At 42.1% G+C, this 21,131-nt stretch overlaps 1 protein-coding gene across 1 annotated transcript in view; it reads right to left on the reverse strand.

Annotated features, from left to right (window-relative positions):
• The window catches only part of agbl4 (AGBL carboxypeptidase 4), a 252,890-nt gene that overhangs the window by 15,090 nt on the left and 216,669 nt on the right, over window positions 1-21,131 (reverse strand). Inside the window, exons 7-9 of the mRNA XM_018673358.2 lie at window positions 12,689-12,778; window positions 11,292-11,406; window positions 9,660-9,771 (exon numbers count right to left, since the gene is read on the reverse strand). Of these exons, the coding sequence (XP_018528874.1) occupies window positions 9,660-9,771; window positions 11,292-11,406; window positions 12,689-12,778 (317 nt within the window). The remainder of the gene's footprint in view (window positions 1-9,659; window positions 9,772-11,291; window positions 11,407-12,688; window positions 12,779-21,131) is intronic.

Genomic DNA, 21,131 nt, shown 5'->3' on the forward strand with positions numbered 1-21,131 from the left:
GAGAGAAAAAGAGAGAGAGAGAAAAAGAGAGAGAGAGAGAGAGACATAGAGATGTGTGTAGAGAGGTGTAGAGAGATTGACAGGAGAGTGAGGAAGAAAAAGAGAGAGAGAGGGAAGCGGTGCTTGGGCGGCCCGGGCGACGCAGTGTGCCTGTGTTTGAAATTCCGCTCACAGCCAAAGCAATTTCCTGGCGGTGGCTGTGCTGTCAGCTGCTTGGCTGGCTAGCGGTGAAATATGGTGGCTGGGAGTCGGCCGCTAGCAGCCCCCGACAACCTGATGGATGGAGCCCCAGAGGAGAGGAACAGCAGCAGGAGAAGGTGGGGGAGAAGGGGACAGTGGGAGGGAGGAGGGAGGGAGAAACAACAGAAAAACAAAACAGGGGAAAAAAAGAGCAAGAGGGGAAAAAAGCTAAAAGCAGCCAACTGAGCTGTGGTGGTGATGGGAGGTAGACAGAGAGAGAAATATATATAAAGACATAAATGGAGGGCGTGGGGTGGGGAGGTAAAGGTACTGAATGAGAAGAGAAGAGGGAGGCAGATGGGTGAGTATATGGGGTAGTATAGAAAGAGAAGGAGGTAGAGAGACAGAGGTAGATCCAGCTACATTAGGCAGAGGAAGGAGCTGCAACCAACCAGCCGGGGTCTAGACGAGGGAAACCAGCCTAATAATCACCTGTGGGTCTCCCCACTTTGAAGGGGGTGGAGGCTGGGAGGAGGGAGAAGGATAAAAGGGGGAGGAGACAGAGGTGGCTGAATTGGAGGAGGGTGGACAAGCAGGTGATCAAAAGTGGCAGACTGAGAGTAACAGAGAGGTTAACTGGCTGTTACATACTCACATGGAATTCCAGTGAATTATGTGAGTGACATATCTGCGATTTGTGCTCTCAGTCAATCAGATCTCACTTTAGTAACTCAGTTTTAACTAGTTACTGCAGATCTCAAGACCAAAAGGAGCTGGGTATACTACATGGCCAAAAGTGTGTAAAAAATTACCCACATGTAATTGTTTAACATCCCGTTTCAAACCCATTTGGCTTTAAAATGCCGCTATAACAGCATTCTGGGAAAGGTTTACACAAGACTTTGGAAGATGGCTGCAGGGATTTACTGGCTTTAACCCAGAGGAGAATATGTGAGGCCAGACACTGATTTTGGGCAATGTTTAATAAGTCAGGGCTCTGTGCAGGCCAGTCGAGTCCCACCACACCAACCACAGAAATAGAGCTGAAATGATAAGTCAGTTATCAGATTAGTTGACTGACAGCGACATCTGTCATCAGTGTTTTTTGAAAACGCTTTGAGGCTCGACAGCACTGCCATATTATAAAACTGAGGTGTTAAAGACTAAAAACACACACAGAGCAAAAATAGTACAATTAGTAGAGTAATCAAGTAATCAAAAAAATAATCAGAAAATAATCATTATTTTCAGCCCTCCTAGGAGAACCATCGCTTTAGTGGGTGTTTCAATGTGTAAAGATACACGGTCATATTGAAACAGGAAAGTGCCTTTGCCAAAGTGTGGAGGTAAATTAAAACAGGCCTTTTTTTTTTAAATAGCCTGTTTTAATTTTCTTCCTTAATTGGAACTAGAGTGCCTTTCCTTAACCACAAAAATGACACATAGTCTATGGACAGGGGTGAGCACATAGTTTTAGCTATACAGTGTGTCGTGTGGGGAACACATATCCTCAGTCTGGCCTGTCCTAATTGTAACTCTGATGGTTTCTCCTTCACAGCATCATGTGAAGGACAGTAGCAGCAGCACAGAAGTAACAGCCATGGAGCCCCCACAATGTCATGTCTAGGCTTACTACAATACTCAGTTAATGCCCTGTCAATCAATCTAAGATGGTTCTGAAGGCCCCAACACTGTGATTGATGCTTCAATTAACAACCCGCTCTGACCTCCAGAATTGTTCATTTGAAATTGTAATTAAGCAATTAGGGGCAATTAAGAAACAGAGACTGCCGAATGAAAGTCAGAAGACAATTTGAGAGAGTGAGAGAGAGAGAAACAGAGAGGGGGAGCAAGCTGTCCAAATTAAACCTCTCACAGAGAAACAAAAGCCCCATCTTGCTGCAGAAACTCCAGGGAACTCTCAACTTGTGGTGAACTTGCAGCGGCCGCAAACAGTTTAGTGTAAAACCTAGAAGGTCAAACGAATGAATTTTGTCAGACAAGTATTTATCTCCTGCATATTAATTAGAGCAGGGTGCGGGGGTGCGGAGAGGGCCGTAAATGCCGGGCTTATCTTTACACGGAAAGGAAAAGGAGCTGATTGAAGCAGGATTACAAGCTTCTGAATAAAGCTCTTGGCATCAGCAGGAGCATACCTTTTGAGGAGAAGGGAACCTGCTGCTTGTTCAGGAGAAAAAAGTTGAACTTACTACCTGTATAATGCATATTATCCAACATTTAAATGTTGCCTCTAATGCCTGTGGGAGGAGTGACATGGGTTTCTATGTGTGAAAATTCCAACTGAGCTTCGAAGTGGGCTGACCTGGGACTAAAGGGATGCCAACTGACCATTTGCTATGCCCAGCACCCTTAGTTACTGTCGCTACACCGTTTTGTCCTTGAATGGCACATTTGAAATTTACAATGATAACAGCATCAGATTTACCTCTCAAAATTCCTATAAGTCCTTGATTTCAGACCAAGGTAGAAAAAAGTGGGCCTTTTAGTTCTAGGTGGTGACAGTCAGTTCTTTCAGCTGAAATCACACCTATCACAAGCAGATTTTATCTGCTGAGGCTAGCAGGCTAATTAAGCTCATGCGAGCCTCACAAATATGTTGAATATCAACCTGACTTTTTAAGCTGCAGTGCTGACATTTATAACTGATTCGTTTTAAAAGGAGAACCTTTCATAAGGGGTCTTAAATAGGCACCTGATGACTTTTCCTAATGTCCTGGGCAAAAAAAACGGCAGCCTTAATAGCTGATGATGTGTGCAAAAGACATGGAAACAAAGACAGAGTATTGTTCTTGCATTTCAGTGTTAAGCCTCTTAGTTGAAAGTATGATACCATTTTTCCATACCCTCTAGAACAACTCAGAGAAGCGCTTTTTTCGATCTGATGCCTCTATCTGCAGTACAACATGACTTGCACTGAAAAATAAGTAAGTTTAATGATTTGTTTAGGTTTAGGCACAAAGGTTAGGTTTACTAGGTTAAAATTTGTACTTTGTAGGAACATTGTGATTTATTATTATTGTTACTGTAAGTAGTAAGGTATAGCCAGGTGGACCTGCTAATGTTTGCAGATGATTTGATTTCTTATGTTGCAGCTTTTGTGGTTTTGGTTTTGGAGAGGCACAAAAAAAATGAATCACCGTTCCAACTTTTTATATTCAGAATATAACTTTACACCCCCATTACACACCACCTCAACATATGGAGAAATTGAAAGCTTGACCTTGCTTTGCCTGCTGTGCCTGTTCCTAAGTTATGGCTGGACAATCCCTCTCCAGAGGAGGGGTTTAGTGAACAGTCAGTTCCAACCCCAAGCGAAGTGGTAAAATCTCTGAAAGTGAAAGTGTGAAAAACTCTCATTTTGCCATGCGATGACAGATGATGTGCCCTTGAGCAGGGTATAATACTAATCTATTTCTGTCTGTGTCTCCTATGGAGCCACAAAGGTGTGAATTATTGGAACCAAGTCAGGATCAAATATTCATACTGAGCCAAACTTTCCCACATGAAAAGGATGGAGAGAAAAAGTGTCATATCACTTATACACTGTAAAACTCTATCCAACATTTCATTAGTTAGAGAAGCCAATTCAGGTCACAGGGGCACATGGTCAGTGACCCTCTAATGATGTAGCAGTGACAGAACATGGCAGATGGCATGACCTGCTTCATGGACGAGAGTAAATGACACAAAACTCTGCCTCCGTCTGTCTCCATCTCTCTGATTTTCTCCCCCCCTCCCTTGCCCTCTTCCTCTCAGTCTGCACTGTGCTCTCAAATTGATGGCAGTATTTGTCTGTTTATGAACACAGAGGTGACTTGTAATCAGGCTGAACGGGCACAGGCAGCCCTCTGCTTCGAGCCTGTTAGTGCCACATAAGCTGCCACATCTGTTGGTAGGGCCTGCCAGGAGAAAAAGGAGAAGGAGAGGAGAAGAGAAGGAGGCTAACAGGTAGAGACAAAAAGAGGTGATATGAAAAGACAGCAAAGAGAGCAAAGGGGGAGGTAAGGTAAAAATAATTCGAAATATGTAAAAAAAAATTAAACAAAGTTTCAAAGCTTCATCTGTATCTTCCTGTGAAAAGCAGACAATTCAGCTTCCTACTGAGGGAGAATAAAGAGGGGGATGATGGAGGGATTGAAACGACGCAGGGATGATTGGGAAAAATTGGCCGTAAATCTCAGAAATGGATCAGAAATGGTTGGCTGACACCAAAGGACATTTTAACACACACAGAGAGAGGAGAGAGAAGACGGGGAGGCAGAGAAAAAGACACAAATACACACAAAAACACACACACATATACACACAGATCCTCAGGTTCACACATAAGGCATATCTGACTGTTGAACAAAGAAAAGGAGAGACAAAGAAAGAGAGAGACTTTAGTGTAAGGCTGTAGAAGTCACAGAAGGAGGGCATTAGGGAGGATTTCAAGGTGCAAAATTCATCTAGGTGCTGTGACAGGACCTAATACATTTGTTTCAGATAGAAAATTAATTTTCTAATATTAAAAAGGTCACAGAGAAGCCAAGGCAACAATGACCTCTTTGTCATTCTTAACAAATTATCCAAAATGGCAGTGTCAAATTGGTGGGGATACGCCGGCCAGTGATGAATGCTTCTGGTAATCAGCCAATCAAAAAGAATTCTTCTTCTGCTGTTGATAAATGAGCTGGAAAAACAACGCTTTAGGAAGGAGATGGGTCCATTTGTTTCTTTGGTCTCTTTTCCTTTTTTTTTTTCTCCCTCTCCATTTCTCTCTTTTCAAAACAAACAACAGGGTAGCTTGGGAACAGATTATAGCTCCTTGCATCACTGACTCTTTCAGCCATTTTCCCTGCTGACCAATGTTCAGCCACAGATGGTAAATGATGGAATTTTATGAAACAGCTTGAGCAACCTCGCCTTCAGATGGATGGAGAGGAAGGTTACAGCCAGCTTATAAGCAAATACTTAGTTGTCATTGATACAATGGCTGTACTTAATCGCAACCCTACTTTATATTTCACATTGTATATATGCTATGTGAATAATATATTCAAGATTACTTTAAACTTATATTAAGCAATTTTGGTCTAAACTTACCAACAGAATTTTTATTTATTAAGAGTGTAACATGTGCCCCTGTGGCTTACAAGGTTGCAAACCATTGTTCTGTCAGACAACCAGTAGATACAGTGCAATGCTGGCATCCCAGTGGAGGCCTCTTTAAACCTGATGAATGTTAACCCAATATTCAACTGAAACGATCTTTTTAACAAGAATTGTGTGTTGACGTTGACAGGCTGATATCCCTCAGTGCCAAATAACCCTACTGTTGCTCAGAAACTATTAAAAACACACAAACAAGCCATTACTGTTGCATTATGTGACGTACTCTGTCATTATGATCAACACAGTAAGTGTAGTTCATACCTCTCAGCTTATCAAACAAGCAAGTTGGTGTAAATATGCTTGTACCTGAACATGATGTCTGACTGACTAGGAGCTACTCCCACAGATCAAAATTCACAGGTGACAGTCTATATAAAAGTTCAAGCTGGCACTTACTTCTTATTGTCAACAAATCCCATGAAAAGACAAAAACCAGCAATGCAAAGTCTCTCTATCTGCTTTCTGGGTTCCTCTCAGTGCAACTTTTTTTTTTTTTTTTTAACCTAATATTACTCAAGTGGGAGATGATTGCATTTGGTAGTTCTGACATATCCACAAGTTACTCATACAGTTTTCAGCCAGGGAGTAACATATATTCATTGTGCTGCACCTCTAAACAAGGATCCATCTGTAGGCTGTCATTTCCTTTCCTCTGAAGATAGAATATTTGTTGTCATCATTTTCCAATCTGTCTTAATGCAGGCTATATTTTATTTTATTTTTTATTTTTTTGGGAGTGACAAATTGATAGCCTTGGTGCCAAACTCTAACTGTAAATATTCTGTATTCATATATCAATATATCTGTTCCAAGTGAGCTGGCTGATGGGACTTTAAGTCACTGATTTTAAAACATCATTTCTTGTCTTGGCCAGAGTTTGCATAAATACTGGTGAGTGCAAATGTTCTGAGCAGTGTTGAATTTATATACAAATATTTGTCAAATAAAAGTTTCTGGCCATCAATACCAATGCAGCGTAGATTGCTCCTGCTACACGCTTTGATTTAAATGGCACTTGTCTGGGAACTTGCAGCCAGTTATTGAAGTTATTGCCTGAACAGAAGAAGGAAGCTATTTTCCCAGCAGAAAGAGAGTGCTGCTGAATTCACAATGATGGAGAATCGCTTTGGAGTGACGAGGATGTCTGTCACAAGAATGGTTGATGGGGTTTCAAACCGAATGAGCTCCTTTGTGAAACGGAGGGCAATGTGACTTTGAATTATGATGCCTTATGCATAGAGCTGGGGGTATCTAAAGAAGTCATGATTGACAAAAACCCAGGGTCAGTCTTTGCACTGCACCTCTAACTCAAGCAACACTCACTGAGACTTTAAACTACAACACAATTAACGATTTTATATATGTATGTGTGTGTGTGTACATATATATATATATATATATATATATATATATATATATCAAGTCTCTCCTCCTCCCTTTATATAATCTCTGTGTAGTGGACACAGACCAACTTGGACAAATAATAAGGTGGGTTTTCCCCTTAAGCAGCTATTTATGCAACCAGTGACTGGGTTTGCCTTCAGGTGTATTCTGCCAGCAAGGGAGTTAGAGAGTGCAGAGGGATTTTGCAGTTCAGAAAAGAAATCAAAACATGTTGATGCTGAAATAATACCCAGACTTTCTGTAAAGCTTTCTGATAAACAACAGGGGAAGCTACAATTACTGTACTTTTAATGTTCTCAAGTTGTGATCACACAGTAGGTAATGTTTCCTGTTCAAGTTAAATTGATTGTTTTTTCTATGTTATGAATCTTGAATTCAAATTCAACAGGTATCTCAGAAATTCAAATCATAAGCATTGAAACACAATCAGACTGCCTACAGCCACACTATACTTAAAGGTTCAAGCTGTTACTCCAGCAAACAAGTTATTTGTTTTAATGTTCTTTGAAAGTTGATGTTGAGGTCTGTTGTCATGAGGTGGAGAAGACAAAGAAAGTAGCTCTGTTTACCAATTAAACTGTGCTTATCAGGAACAGTCCATTACAATTTATTATAGCCTACAGACATCATTAATATTCACTGTATTTGTGCTGTGAGAGCAACAACAACATTAAAATGACAACAGGGCTGCTATTTAAGATATATTAGCTAGCTTGTTTGCTGTGACTCTTGACTCTGCCATGCACCATTGTGCACCATTGTGACTGACTTACTGGACCTCAGGGAGCTTTGCCCCACAGATACTTAAATACCATTTCAGTTGCATGACAATCATGTAGCATAGACTAATGTCCTTCTCTGATAAATCATTATTAGAGTAATGTTTCTGTGTTTGATTCTGATTTTACGTGCTCAGTTAAAGGTGCTAGTAATATTTTATTGGCTCTTATAAAATTACTATATTATATGAGCAGGACTTGTTGCTCATTAATTCCAGTCTCTCAACTGTTACGTCAATGGCTGCTAAGATTTCAAGGTTTATCAGCATTGTGTGGTTTTGTTATAAATACTCCTAACTCCCATGCCCTCCAAGCTACCCACCTGCTACTTGGTAAAGCCAACTTTTTAGGCACAATTTTAGGTTGCAGTATGAAAAATTACCTGAAAATTAAAAATTACCTCTCATTCTAACTCCCTCTCAGTCTCTTGGTTTTTAAACAAATGACCACACAGAGTTAGCAGCTAGTAAATGGGCCACATATGCTAAGCTTTGCCTGACTGTTCTGCTGTGGCTGCAGCTGATCTCTTGTTAATGGAGTCCTCCAGCAGAGCCCTCCAACCCTGGTAGCCTCATTAGACTCTATGCCCGCTGTGTGAGATGAGCATGAATGGAGGGCAGCAGCACAGGGCCTCCTGGCTGCAGAGTTGGCATTGAAACTGGCATCTGGGAACCCCAGACATGAGTAGTGTGTCTGATGGGATTAACTGGCTGTGGCGAGAGGGAGACAGAAAAGGAGAGGTTGCCCAAGCTTCCAAATTAACTCTGCAAGACTGAAGGCAATCATCGGGGAGAAGGGAGGCTACAGGAGGACAAGTGGTGGTGGGATGGTTATCAACAGAGAGGAGATGGAATGGAAGGTGCCTGACCAGCACAAGTGGACTTAGGAAACATATGGCACAATACTGTTTTGACTGGGGGCTGCATTTACCCAGCCAGAGAGTTCAGAGTCAAGACAATCTATGTATATATCTATCAAGAGAGGTAAGGCAGCAGGTGATTTGGTTCTTAGGACTATAGCAATATATGCACGAATTCAAAGTACATGAGAATGAATATATGCAAATGTGCAGGCAATGACTCTATATCAGGAGTTTTCAACCTTTTTTTGCCTTGTGAATCAATATTTACTTATGGACTCATGTCACTTGTTTGATTTCAATATTTTTTAAGGGAATGAAGAGGTAAGATTATGCTGTATTTAAAGAAAATATTGGTAAAAAGTCTTCAAAATAAATGGATTTTTTTTTTTTTTTTACATTTACTTAGATTAATCCCACAATCCCTTTAGGGGGGCTCAACCCCCAAGTTTGGAATCATTGCTCTATGTGACGGTGTAATAGAATTCATTTAGAAAAGTAATCATCTGAGACAGAGAAAAAACGGCCATGCTGGCAGGAGAAACATAGATTCATGCATTTGAGACCACCTGTTTGTCTACAGATCAAGTGTTAGTATGTGTATGTCTGTTTGCTTGGGCTGTGTATGTGTGCGTTTGTGTGTGTGAGTGTGTGTGAATGACAGGCATGAGTGGATCACCCTGCCATGACAGAGTCTATCGATCAGTGTGTCAGTGCCGGGGGAAAAGGTTAATCTGCCCGATGCCAGCCCCGCGTCTCACCCCATCTCTGGCCTGCCCTGCATCCCGCCCCAGCCCGCTCCCTCTCTTATCAGGATTAGAGGAGTGTACAAAAGGGCAGAGTATTCCCAGGACACACACTGACCTTCAGTAATCCCACCAACCTGCCGCTCTGCTTATAATTAACATCAGGAACAAAGAGAAAAATCCCTGGCCTGCCTCTGTAGCGTTCCTCTGCCTCAAAGACTAAAACTGGAGAAGGGAAAAGTTACAGTAGAGTTAGAGACTGAAAGCACAGAGACTTGCTTCAGTAATATGTTTTGAATGGCCAGGAGAGCCTAGCTGACATTCTAGTGGTGCTGACTAGCCTATCCATGTCCCCCAGTGTGCACACCCTAAACACAGATTGGAGAAACATGCTGAACCAAGCAGGGAGAAAGAAAACTGTTCTCAGGACCAGTAGACATTACTGTGGTGAAGGAATGTTGAGCACTGAATGGAGGACGTGTGTGTGTGTGTGTGTGTGCGTGTGCGCTCACTTACTGGGTCTTGGTTCATCTGCACTATGAGCTGTTTGACAGCGTGCAGCGTGGGGTGGGCCCATGGAGATGGATCCTGCCAGTGGCGATTCAAGTCGAAGCCCATCAGCGAACACCTGAACAAACACACACACACACGTATATATTTGTATGTATACGTGTGTGTGTGTGTGTGTGTGTAATAAGCCAATAAAGTGCCAACAAAGGTGAGGGAGAAGGATACTGCTAAAAAGACAAGACATGAAAGTAAATATCTGCATGTCCTAAATGACTACCTTATTACCTCATTCACTGCTCACATTAATCAAAATTCATTTTCTAAAAATGTCATTTATTTATTTATTTTTTCCTAGATGTGACAGATTGTGTTGTTAACAGAAAAGTTCTCTACCTTCCATGGACACAATCGTTTTGTTCCATTTTGGGAATTTATGAGGGCGCTATGTAATGCATAACTTTAACACTCAAAAAAATGGTGGAGGGGGAAATATAGTGCACTATATTGTGTGAGAGTAATAAAAGTAATTCAGGAAATCATCAATTTAGGTCTAAAGTTCTTATAAAAATCTGCTAATGCTTTATGAGAACCAAATGCATTCAGCACTTTTCATCAGAAACAGTGACCCAGAAATACCTTTAAGTAAATATATACAATAGATAGAGAGATCTACAGTCTTACCAGCAACCTGCAATTGCCATAATGGCATGTTTGCATATAAAGATGTAGCCTGATCTGCCCTATTTGTTGGCATGTGACATTTACTCAAGCCCTTTGTAATGATACAGGAGTCACTGAAACTGTAGAACAACTGAGCAGAGCAGCCAACCATGAACAAAATACTCATCCGAGGTTAACTGCCATTGATTCTTTGCTCTGCATGTATCCTTTCCAGTCTGCTCTGCACTGTATCCTGCCGGGATAGCTGTGCAGAATATGTGTGTCCCTGTGTGTGTGTGTGTGTGTGTGTGTGTGTGAGAGAGAGAGACGTGTGTAGAAATGAGTGTGTGTGTGCATGATTGGTGAGGTGAGGACCATCACCATTCACCTTCTGTCAATATGCTGCTCATCGCCACTCACATGCAGGCTAATGAAAATAGCCTTTAAGCAGTCACCAATCATGGTCAACAATATTACAGAGATTGTCACTGTTGGAGAGCAACCTGAGATTCCCTGCAAGTATCTTTGGAGGCAGTAGCAAAGGCTCTGCCACTAGATGGCACTCACAAACACACTGGGAACAAGCTGCTGATGCTTATCTCAGTGTGCATTAGTATTCCTGAGGCTGAGCCTATTAAGTAAAAGGCAATTATGAAGAAGGGAGAGGCGAGAGAGGAAAATAGAGGAGAGGAGGATGCCCACAGAGCAGCAGCAATAGTGTTAAAGACAGGGAGGAGGAGAGGATGGACAGAGAGACTGGCAGAGAGAACAGCCCTACAGCCAAATACTATCTTCTAACAAATGCACTGCTGTGAGCTATATGAATTCATTAAGCTCCCTAAAGGTGGAGTTAAGAGGATATAATCCCACGTAGCAGGATATAAAACCATGTAATGTGTGAATTCTATTTAATGTGGTGATGCATTCAAATTAAGAATTAAAACATGTGTGTGTGTGTGTGTGTGTGTGTGTGTGTACCTGTAGTTGCCCAGGTAGACTCCATCAGGATTTAGCATGGGGACAATCTTGAAGATCACATGATCTCTCAGGATCTGAGCCACGGGATGCTGGCTCACCAGGAAGTCAATCACACCTAACACACACACACACACACACACACACAGAGGGAAACAGACTTGAATAGAAAACCGAAGATGGGTTGGCAGTTAATTGAGTTTTGAGAAACAAAAGGAGAAGGAAGGACAGCGAGGGGGCATCATCAGAATCAGGGGAGGAATAGGAGACGTCAAGCCTAAATCGATACAAATGGAATGGAGCTGACGGCGCTGGAAAAACAGACAGCACACAGCGGGCTAGAAGCCAACTCATCTGATTCATGATGATACACACAAACACACTGTGAAACACACACACACACAAGCACAGTGTAGGTAGATTAGGTAGATAGATAGATAGAACTGTCCCCTCCTAAAAAAACAAAAAACAAAAAAACAATCTCTACACCTCGTTAACGTTAATAAACTCTCCTTAGTCCGTCTCACTGAGCTGAAGTGCTGGACAGGGACCACTGTTAAAGGTAAGGTCGTGCCCTCCATCGCCTCTATCACGCCTTCCCTCCCCTCCTCAGACCTCCTACCTATAAACAAGGAAGTGGGACCCAGAAGGAGTGAACCTGCCCACTCACCTCAGTCTGAGCAGGAGTAAAGGGAGCAAAAGAGTCATTAAATCCTGCTAAAATTGTCTTTTAGGTTGTTGTACTGCACAAGGAGACGATTTCCCAAAGGTTCTCAGTTTTTCAAGCTGTTTTATTAGTTTTGAGTTAGAGGAGCTCAGGAGCAAAGACAGTGCAACTTCTATGATATCCTCAGACTGTTTTTCCTGAGATATTATATAGAAGCACAGGTTCTTTTATCTATTCTTGTCACTCAGGTTTAGGTGCAGAGCATCTAAATTCTAAATATTCATTGATGAGTTTATACTGTACAAAGCATGTTTCAAAAGAAGGCACTGAAAATTATGCAAATGGCGCACCCCACCGACTTTATATGTGAAGTTTGGTTTGTTGTAGAACAGTTGTATAATGTCACCTGTAGCTCTGGAGAAAGCTTTTCTCTAACATTCATTTTTTTCACTTGCAATATGGGGTGCAGCAAGGATTTGCCTTTCTTGTGAAAGACAAAGTGAATACCAACTGTTGTTAGGCCTTAATTTACATGTGGCATTATAGTGGGTCATGTGAGATTAATGATAATGACACACAAATGTAATTTTACTCTCCTTCAAATTAATTAAAAACAACATATATCATAAACTCTGACATGTGGTTGTGTACTATCAGACAACACACAGAGCAGAGGGGCAGCATTTAAATCAATTCAGTGAAACATAGCATCGACCTGATGTTAAAACTTTACCTTGACAGACAAAGGAGGCAGGAGACTCTCCAGGGTGAACACGAGCTGTAAGAAAGACCAGCTTCTTCCCCCTCTCTGGACTCGGGTGGTCTGGTGAAGAGGCAGGTGATGGGAGGGAGAAAGGTGAGAGGGGAAAGATGTAAAGGAAGGTAAAGACGGGGTGTTGAAGGGAGAGAGAGGTGATGTTGTTAATACACAGAAGTTCCAGTACACGTGTGGACTACAAACTCTTCTTCTAAAAACTCTAAGCCCAAATTATTAGAATTTAAAGTCTGTGTCAGAGTTAGATATACAAACAGCATATTACTGTCCAGTGTGAGATGCTGGGTCAAAATACAATGACCTGGCTGTCCATTTTCAGCCAGACACACATGAATCAAACATCAAACCAACACACAGCACAGAATATTTAACAGACAAGGTGAATTATACATCTGCGGAGGTCTGGATCAGCCAGCAACAGGTGTGACCTGATGGAGGTTTTCTTTGAGTTAAGTCTTCAGGTGTGGTTGAAGACTTTTCTCTGACTAGATACTTCTCCTGCTCTAATTCTGTCTTGGATGGTCAGGTTGGACAGATGAAACTGGACCTTGGACTTTTTCTTGAGCACTCCCAGTTACTTTAATGTTGTATTTTTGCATCAATAAGGGCAAATAAACAATTCAGAGCTTAGATCTTATTTAGTGCATTCTGTTGATATGAATGACAACATTTGAAGCATTCAATTACAGAAGAATGATCTCAAGTGTTTCAATATATTCTTGGATTCCAGCTGTGAAACGTTGGAGTGTAAATTCCAGGGATGGTCAACGGTGTGTTTGAAGCCAGGATCAAAAAGGCAGAAAATGCTTTGTTCCAAAAGTCAAATTAACCCTCAAATTGTAAGAGGTTATATTAACCTCATAAGTTGAGGATGATTCTTGTTCACATTCCTTAAGTACTGTACAATAAAAAAGGCTACAAAACAGAAACACAAGCAGTGTCCATTCTGCATTTCCAGCCCAGTTTAAAACCACAAAGGTCAAAATTTTGCTGTTTTCTTGGCCAGTGTTTCTCCTCTAATCTGCTGTTGCTAATGGATGAAAGTGATTGTGTGCCTCATTGCTATACACAAACTTAATATCTTATCGATTCTCCCACCCGCTTCTGCTGAGCAGAGAAAATGCTAATTAGCAACAGGCTATGCACCTTTCCTTCTCCTTAATTCCAATTTAGCCTCAGAATAGTGTGTGTGTGTGTGTGCGTGTGCACATGTGTGTCTGTTTGAGTGGTTAGGAGCTGTAAACAAAAAATAAATAAATAAATAAAGAAAAAAAGGCGTTGTTCCATTTAAGTACTCTCCCTCTGATTTTATTTCGCTTTTCTCTCCCTCTGCCCTTCACAGAGACAAATGGCTTTGCCATTCAGGAGTCTCCGTGGAGCGGGGCGGGCCGTTTGTTGTAAATGTGAGTGCTTGCGGTTTGGCCGGCCGCTGGGTGCTCAGTGGCTGTGAAATTCCATCACTTAGAAATTCTACTTTGGCCTCGACCCCGGGCCACCACATAGGCTCCTGATACAAAAGCACAGCCATAACACACACTCAGATACATACACATTGTATAGTGCAACTCTGCAATCATAAAATTAAAAAACAAAAAAAAACACAGGCAGACATACACACATAGCCATTCTCCCTACAGTAAAACCAAGAACCCAGCAAGTTGTGAGCCAAATCAGAGGCAGCTGCCAAGGTCCTGACTGTTGGGGAATTCAACCATCGTGGCCATGCTACATTTAGTCTCAGTGCTAGTGTGCCCTTGCTGCTTCATCAAAACAATCTCTTCCAGCAGACTCCTGGAGCTTACAATGGATCCACTGTTTATCCCACATCGTTCTCTCTCTTTGTGTGTGTTTGTGTGTGTGTGTGTGTGTGTGTGAGTGAGTGAGACTATGTCTCCTCAGGGCTTTCACAAATGCTCCCCAAGTAGTTGTTGTGTTTATGTGTCTGTGTTTCTGCATTCCTCTGTATCTGGCTGTGCCCAGCCAAGCATTGTAGCACAAAATTAAGTCCTGCTATTCCATAGGCACTCCAGCACCCAGAGGGAGCCTGGGGGGTGGTGTGGGGGGGGTACCACGGCTAGGCTATATGTAAGGTAAAATCAACTTTTGAGTTTAGGTGTGGGTGACATAAAACATGAAGGTTAAGGTCAAGTTTTGGTGGAGCCTCAAGAACACAGCCCTGCAGTGGCATCTCCTGACCTCAAGGTGTCAGTAGAGATCAGCAGGCAGGGGGGGCTGCCATGAGAGGGAGGTAGAAATGGGGAAGGGAAGACAGAAGAAAAAGAGAAAGAAAAGGCAAGGGATTAGACTGAAAGGTAGCTTTTTAAGGCAACACAAATGATCTAACTCTTATTCCTGGATAAGCTTTTTTTTCCCTTTGCTGACAGTTTTTAGAAATAGTAGTAGGAGGGAAGAACAACTGAGAACAGCAGTGTTTCAACAACAAATGCCTTCCACGTCGAGTGCTGAGCTGAATGTCAAACCAACATCACTGACAGTTCATTTATACGAGAAGCAAAAATTTGTATCCAATTTATCCTCTTAACTAACTGTCCTCATTTCTGAGATGTGCTACAATGTCTTCGATGAATATTGGGTTTGCGTTACATGTGTGTACGTTAGGCTTGCAACTAACGATTATTTAAATTATTGATTATCTTCTGATTATATTTTTGATTAGTTGATTAATTATTTAGAGTATGAAATTACAGAAAATAGTAAAGTATGCTCAGCACAATTTCCCAATGCCCATGGTGAAATCTCTTAATGCCTCATTTAGTTCAACCAACAGTCCAAAGCCCAGCCCAGGGATATTCCATTTACACTCACATAAAACAGAGAGAGAAAGAGAAAACATCAAATGCACATATATGAGAAGCTGGAACCAGCAAATGTTTTATATTTTTGCTTGTTAAATGACTTAATGATGATTTACTAATTATTGAAATTCCAGAATAATATTCTGTCAATTGACTAGTCAATTGATCTTCTGTTCTGCTCTCAGTAAGTGCTCAGTTAACATATACTGTGCTCTTTCTTGTGACAAGATATTACAAGTAATAACATATACAGCATGTATGCCTTATTCATATCATATATTTGTGACTTAAATTCTTCACTGATGTGGCAGTACCTACTCCTGAGAGGTCATGTCTCTCATTTATGAACCTCTTTGACTTCACTTCATCACAGTCCTCTCTGGGCCTGTCACAGAACCTGACTGAAAAAAATAGTCAGAAAAATAATCTAAGAATTAGGAAGAGAGGGATAAAGAGGGAGAGATGAAGTGAGAGAGGGAATGTGTGTGTAAGAGAATGAAGGCGCATACTACAGTAAGAGGGTGGAGGCCGAGCGGAGGGGTGCGGGGTGGGGGGAACGTGACAATGAGTGAGTGAAAGCGGCAGAGGCAAAAATTTATGCCCACACTTCCAAATCAAAGAGTGCTCTCTCAGCATATTTCTCACCTGCCAAAGTCACGCGCTGCACTGTACGGCACATTACTGCTCATTCTCTTGCCGCTTGCCAAGAGGAAATAAAAAATTAAAGGATGTCAAACCACGATCAGCTCTGATAAATATGTAAATTGCTGGAGAGAAGAAAAGTGCCTGTGAAAAACAACATAAATCTAATGGATTCTGAAGGTCAGTCCTGATTGTGCTGGTCAGCTCTTTCTGTGGCAGCTGTCCCCGGGAACTTTGGGTTCAGTCTCATAAGTTGTGACATGATGTAATTAACTGAGATCTTCTTCATCATTCTTCTTCAGCAGGTACAAAGGAAGCCCTGTCAAGACCTTCTTGAAGCCCCGTGGAATATATTTAAATAAATTTACCCACTTTAACAGTAAATTTGATTTGAGGAGATAGAGGCAGATTTTGCTTACTTTTTTAATCTCATTTGTGTCCAAACTTTGTGACATGGCAGGCTGAGGGACAATTTTAAGACTGGTGCTAAACTGTGTGACTATAGATATCTTATTGGACACTAGATAGCGTCTTAGATTTAATATCAAACCAGATGAAATATGAGTATCTAAACTCTTTGGCACACTATAGGGAAGGAAAATATGCTTCAGTATATACAGAAACCCTGCTCCATACTGCACAGGGATGCAATTAAAAAAAACAACAACAAACTTTGTCACAATGGCCACATTATACCACAACTCTAAAACCAAGGCCTCTCTATATCTCTGTCTCCCCGTTTCTCTCTGCTCGATGGGTTTTACACTGTAATAAATTAGCCTCACTTTGGTGAGATGGCAACAAGACACGCTCAGCGCCCTGCTCAGTGTGTCATATCGAGGATGGGCGCGAGCTGTAAATTGTCACTGGCGTTGAATTTATACAGAGCCTTGGGACGAGATGCAGCACCGTGTACTGCCCAGCTGAGTGAGCCCCAACAAGCATCAAAAGCTCTGCACCTCTTCACACAACCCCCACCGCCCTCCCCCTCGCTCCACCCGCTGACACCACCCACTCTGCCACCTCAAGGACAAACAGAGAGAGAGAGGGAGCGAGAGAGAGGAAGAAAGAAAGAAGAAAAAGAGTGACAGAGAGGGATGAGGATATGCGCTGAAGTGCGGAGGGCTCTAAAGTGATAAGAGTTTTACGATGCTGTTTTCTTCCCCAGGAATTGACCAGGTCCCTGACTTAAATTTGTGTATGTGTGTGTGTGTGTCTGTAGGTGCTGCAGAGCCTGTGGCGTGTCTCAGATTTATTCAGCTCATCTTATTGTGGGTAGGCCGGGGCACTTCCAAGGCCTCCTCACACACTGATAAAGCATCCCCTGTCACTTCGCACATTACACAGCTAAACTCTCGCAGAGGTGAGAAAGGAGGGATGTGTGCACAGAGGGAGAAAAATTAAGTCTCTGCATAAACATCGCTAAGTCTCATGAAATGGGGCCAGGGTGTTTCCTCTGAACACCTGAAATGACTACAGAGGCTACACAGAGGGAGGATATTTACACAGACAGGTAGACAAACAAAGACGCAGAGGATGATTGATAAAAAGACAGAGGACAGTGAAGGGGAGACAGGGAGACAAACAGTGAGACAGACGTGAAGAAATAACAAAGAGAAGCAGAAAACCAGCAGAACAACAACCTTCCAGAGCTCCTGCAAAATCTGTCTCCTCAATTGTTGAACCATAATCTTAGCATAATTATTGTTTTAATTTCATTTTTCTTTCTTTCTTTTTTTTTTGGCTATTATTTGTTTTCCATTCATCAAAGTACGATAATGTACTGGACCATAGACAGTAGTTTACAAGTTCCTAAATTCCAAATAAACAAATCTAAGTCTGAACTTTCATTTTAATAATTTAGCTCACTGTTTTTACTAATTATACTTTCTGTAATTTGTGGGTGTAACTGCTGTTGTGCTGAGCCTCTACTATATTGGGACAAAAATCTTTTAAGGATATACTGAATACTACAATTTTTGTCAGTTTAAAGGTGGTAAAAACTATTGAGTCAAAAATTAATCTGCTTTGTAAAATAAACACCATTTGTTAGTTTTTCTTTTTCAAATGTAGAAATGTAGAAACTCCCTCCAGAGGACATGACCTCAGTGTTCCTGAAAGATGTTACAGCCCTGCTAATTTATGGTAGTGTTTTGCATTGTATATACTATTTGTAAACCTTCTATGGCAATAGGTACCATAGATGTACTGTTATTAGAAATCTATCCATGCCAATAAAGCAATTTTGAATTGGACAGATGGGCAGAGGAGAAACAGACAGATACAAGAGAGACAAAGGTGAGAGGGTAGAGTAGCATTGTGGTTGGATTCTGTTGAATTAAGTCACCTCTACCTCTGAAGTGTCTGACCACACCTTCATCCTGTCATCTACTCATCTCTACACTCCCTTGCCTCTCTCTACCTACCTCCCTCCTTCACTTAGACTCCCTGGCCATCATGGCTATCTCAGATGTGTATGTAGCTGAAGAGAGCAATCAGAAGCAGAATGTGGTGGTCAGAGGTGTATCTAAGTGTGTATGTGTGTCTGTGTTTGTGTGTGAGAGAGCGGGGTGAGGGGGTGGTAGGGGTGGGGACGGGGACAGAGCAGGCCTACAGAGGGGATTACAATGGCCATGTCGAGACACTCCGATTGGCATCACATCCAGACAGAGGGGGGAGGGACTAAAAGGAGGAGAGAAAAGAAAATTGGGAGAGTCATAAAGGGGACGTAGGATAGAGAGAGACAGAAACATAGGGAGAAAGAAAGAGAGAGGGAGGAAAAAAGAGACAGGGAGAAGGGCGCGAGCAGAGGAAACCCTTGAGAAGACAGCATGTAAATACGCCAACGGCGGGCCTCTTAAGTGGAGATGAAGAGGCGGCAGGATAAAAAGCTCTGAGCGCTGTGTGATTATGGATCAATTTGCCGCAATCAAGCCCCCTTATGGCTGGTCCCTGTGAAATGGAGAGATTTCTGCTCCTCAAGGGCAGCCGTGATGACAGTGGAGGTCACAGACGACAGGAGTGACAGAGTGACAAAGGGAGACGAGCATCGGAGGGACAGGAAGGAGGGGAAACGTTCTGTCCTAAACAAGGTGCTAGCCGGACATCAGCATTCAAGCCCGAGCTGAAGGGCTTTTCTAATTATGTTAATGGAGAGAGGTGGTGGTGAGATGCAGGCCTTTGGCCATCATTGACCATGGAGCAGACTGCTACTATTGTCAGCTCTGGTCCTCTTTGTGTCGCAAATGAGCACTCATGTGGATAGACTGGGACAATGATAAACTAAATGTGGACTAACCTGTTTCATACACTATTAAAGTCTCTGACATGAAATTGAATTAAAGCTCCAGAGTCATGCACTGGCATAACTAAAAGTGTAACTTACAGGCTGGAGAGTAGTGCTTCACTTCTATCTCTGGCTAAGAGTGTCAACCTTTGTTTCACCTCTAATGAGTGTGGTCAGAAGTGCGTACCTGTAACCACACCCAACAGTTATGTCACAGCGTACTGACACACTCCTGCATCACAAGATGAGAAGTTAAACTACTGGAGGTCAGCAAAATCAAGACTTTCAGGGCTTGTCGTTCTCTAATAGTTAAGTTAAAAAGCCGGAGGCATAAAAAAACAATCAAATACTGTATTTTTATCAATATGCTGCTGACAATGAATGATATTAAGACATAAATGTTTAATTATCACCAGGGAGTTCTGCTGCCATTCACTGAATTAAAGGGACAAGGTTGAGTGAACCATTATGTTCGTTCGTTGTGTCAGTTTATCAATGTGACCTTGTCAGACATGGAGACAGTCACTGTGAGTTACTAAGATAAACATATTTGTTCCATATATTTTAATACATTTACTCAATATCATTTACATTAATGCTTTAATAAGAAGAATAACATGCTCATTATAATATTGCTCACTCTAAATGCTGGGGTTAAAAGCACATGGCTACAGGCCAGAAAAGGTTGAGAAACCCTGCCATATGACCACTGTCTATTGTGTGTATGTGAACCTTTATTCTTTGTCCAGTCTTCAGGGCCAACAACAACTTCAAGCTTTTCTTCATGCCTTTTAGAGGCGGCCCGTATCTCTTACAGTCACACACTGTTTCATGGAGCCCTGTAACTGTTGAGAACGAGTGTGATAGACAGTTGGCATAGAGGGGGAGACAGAGATTCACTGACAGAGAGACAAAGAGGGAGCTCTGTCAAGTATCAAAAGCAATAGGCCCCTTTTAGTGATATGATACGGACGTCTGGTGCAAAGTCCAAGGCGGAGACTGCTTAGGGTTTCAAGGCATTGGTCACAGGCCTTTCTGAAACCCTGACTTCTCCTCTCTTGCCTTCAGAAAATGATGACAGGAGGAGAGGAACATAAAAAGGAGGGATGGCTGGTCTGCGCGCGGCATGATACAGAATCAGAGGCAGCCAGTAATAGCCTTTTTTGAAGAATGTGCCACTGAACTTTAAGGGCTGTCTTGCTTGAAAGGACAAGTTACAAATAGGAAGAAAGGAGAGGGAGAAATGATTTCCCAGGGATATACCCCCTGCTGCGCTGCCCTATCGCCGCACCACAGTGTAGTGTGTTTGTGCATGTGTGTATGTGTGCACTGTACATGACTGGGTATTCTGAGAATGCGACATACCACAGGCAAAATGGCTGCATGCGCACAAGCAGACAGTACCGTGAACTCCTCTACCTGAACTGGCGCGCTACGTAGACGAAGAGGACACAGTTTTAAATGTCATTCAGGCCACTGTTGCTTTTCAGAGAAGAAGCTCTAGCCAAAGCCCTTCTGACAAGCAGAGCAGTGCAGACAGACGTACAGACAGACCTGATCTGTAGTTCTTTATTACTCCGTCTCCTCCTACCTATCAATAATTTCTGTGCCACAACAATACAGCCGGGCTGAGGCAAACAACCACAGTGCATCCCAG

Source organism: Lates calcarifer, linkage group LG17 (assembly GCF_001640805.2).
Source record: "Lates calcarifer isolate ASB-BC8 linkage group LG17, TLL_Latcal_v3, whole genome shotgun sequence".
NCBI lineage: Eukaryota > Metazoa > Chordata > Actinopteri > Centropomidae > Lates > Lates calcarifer.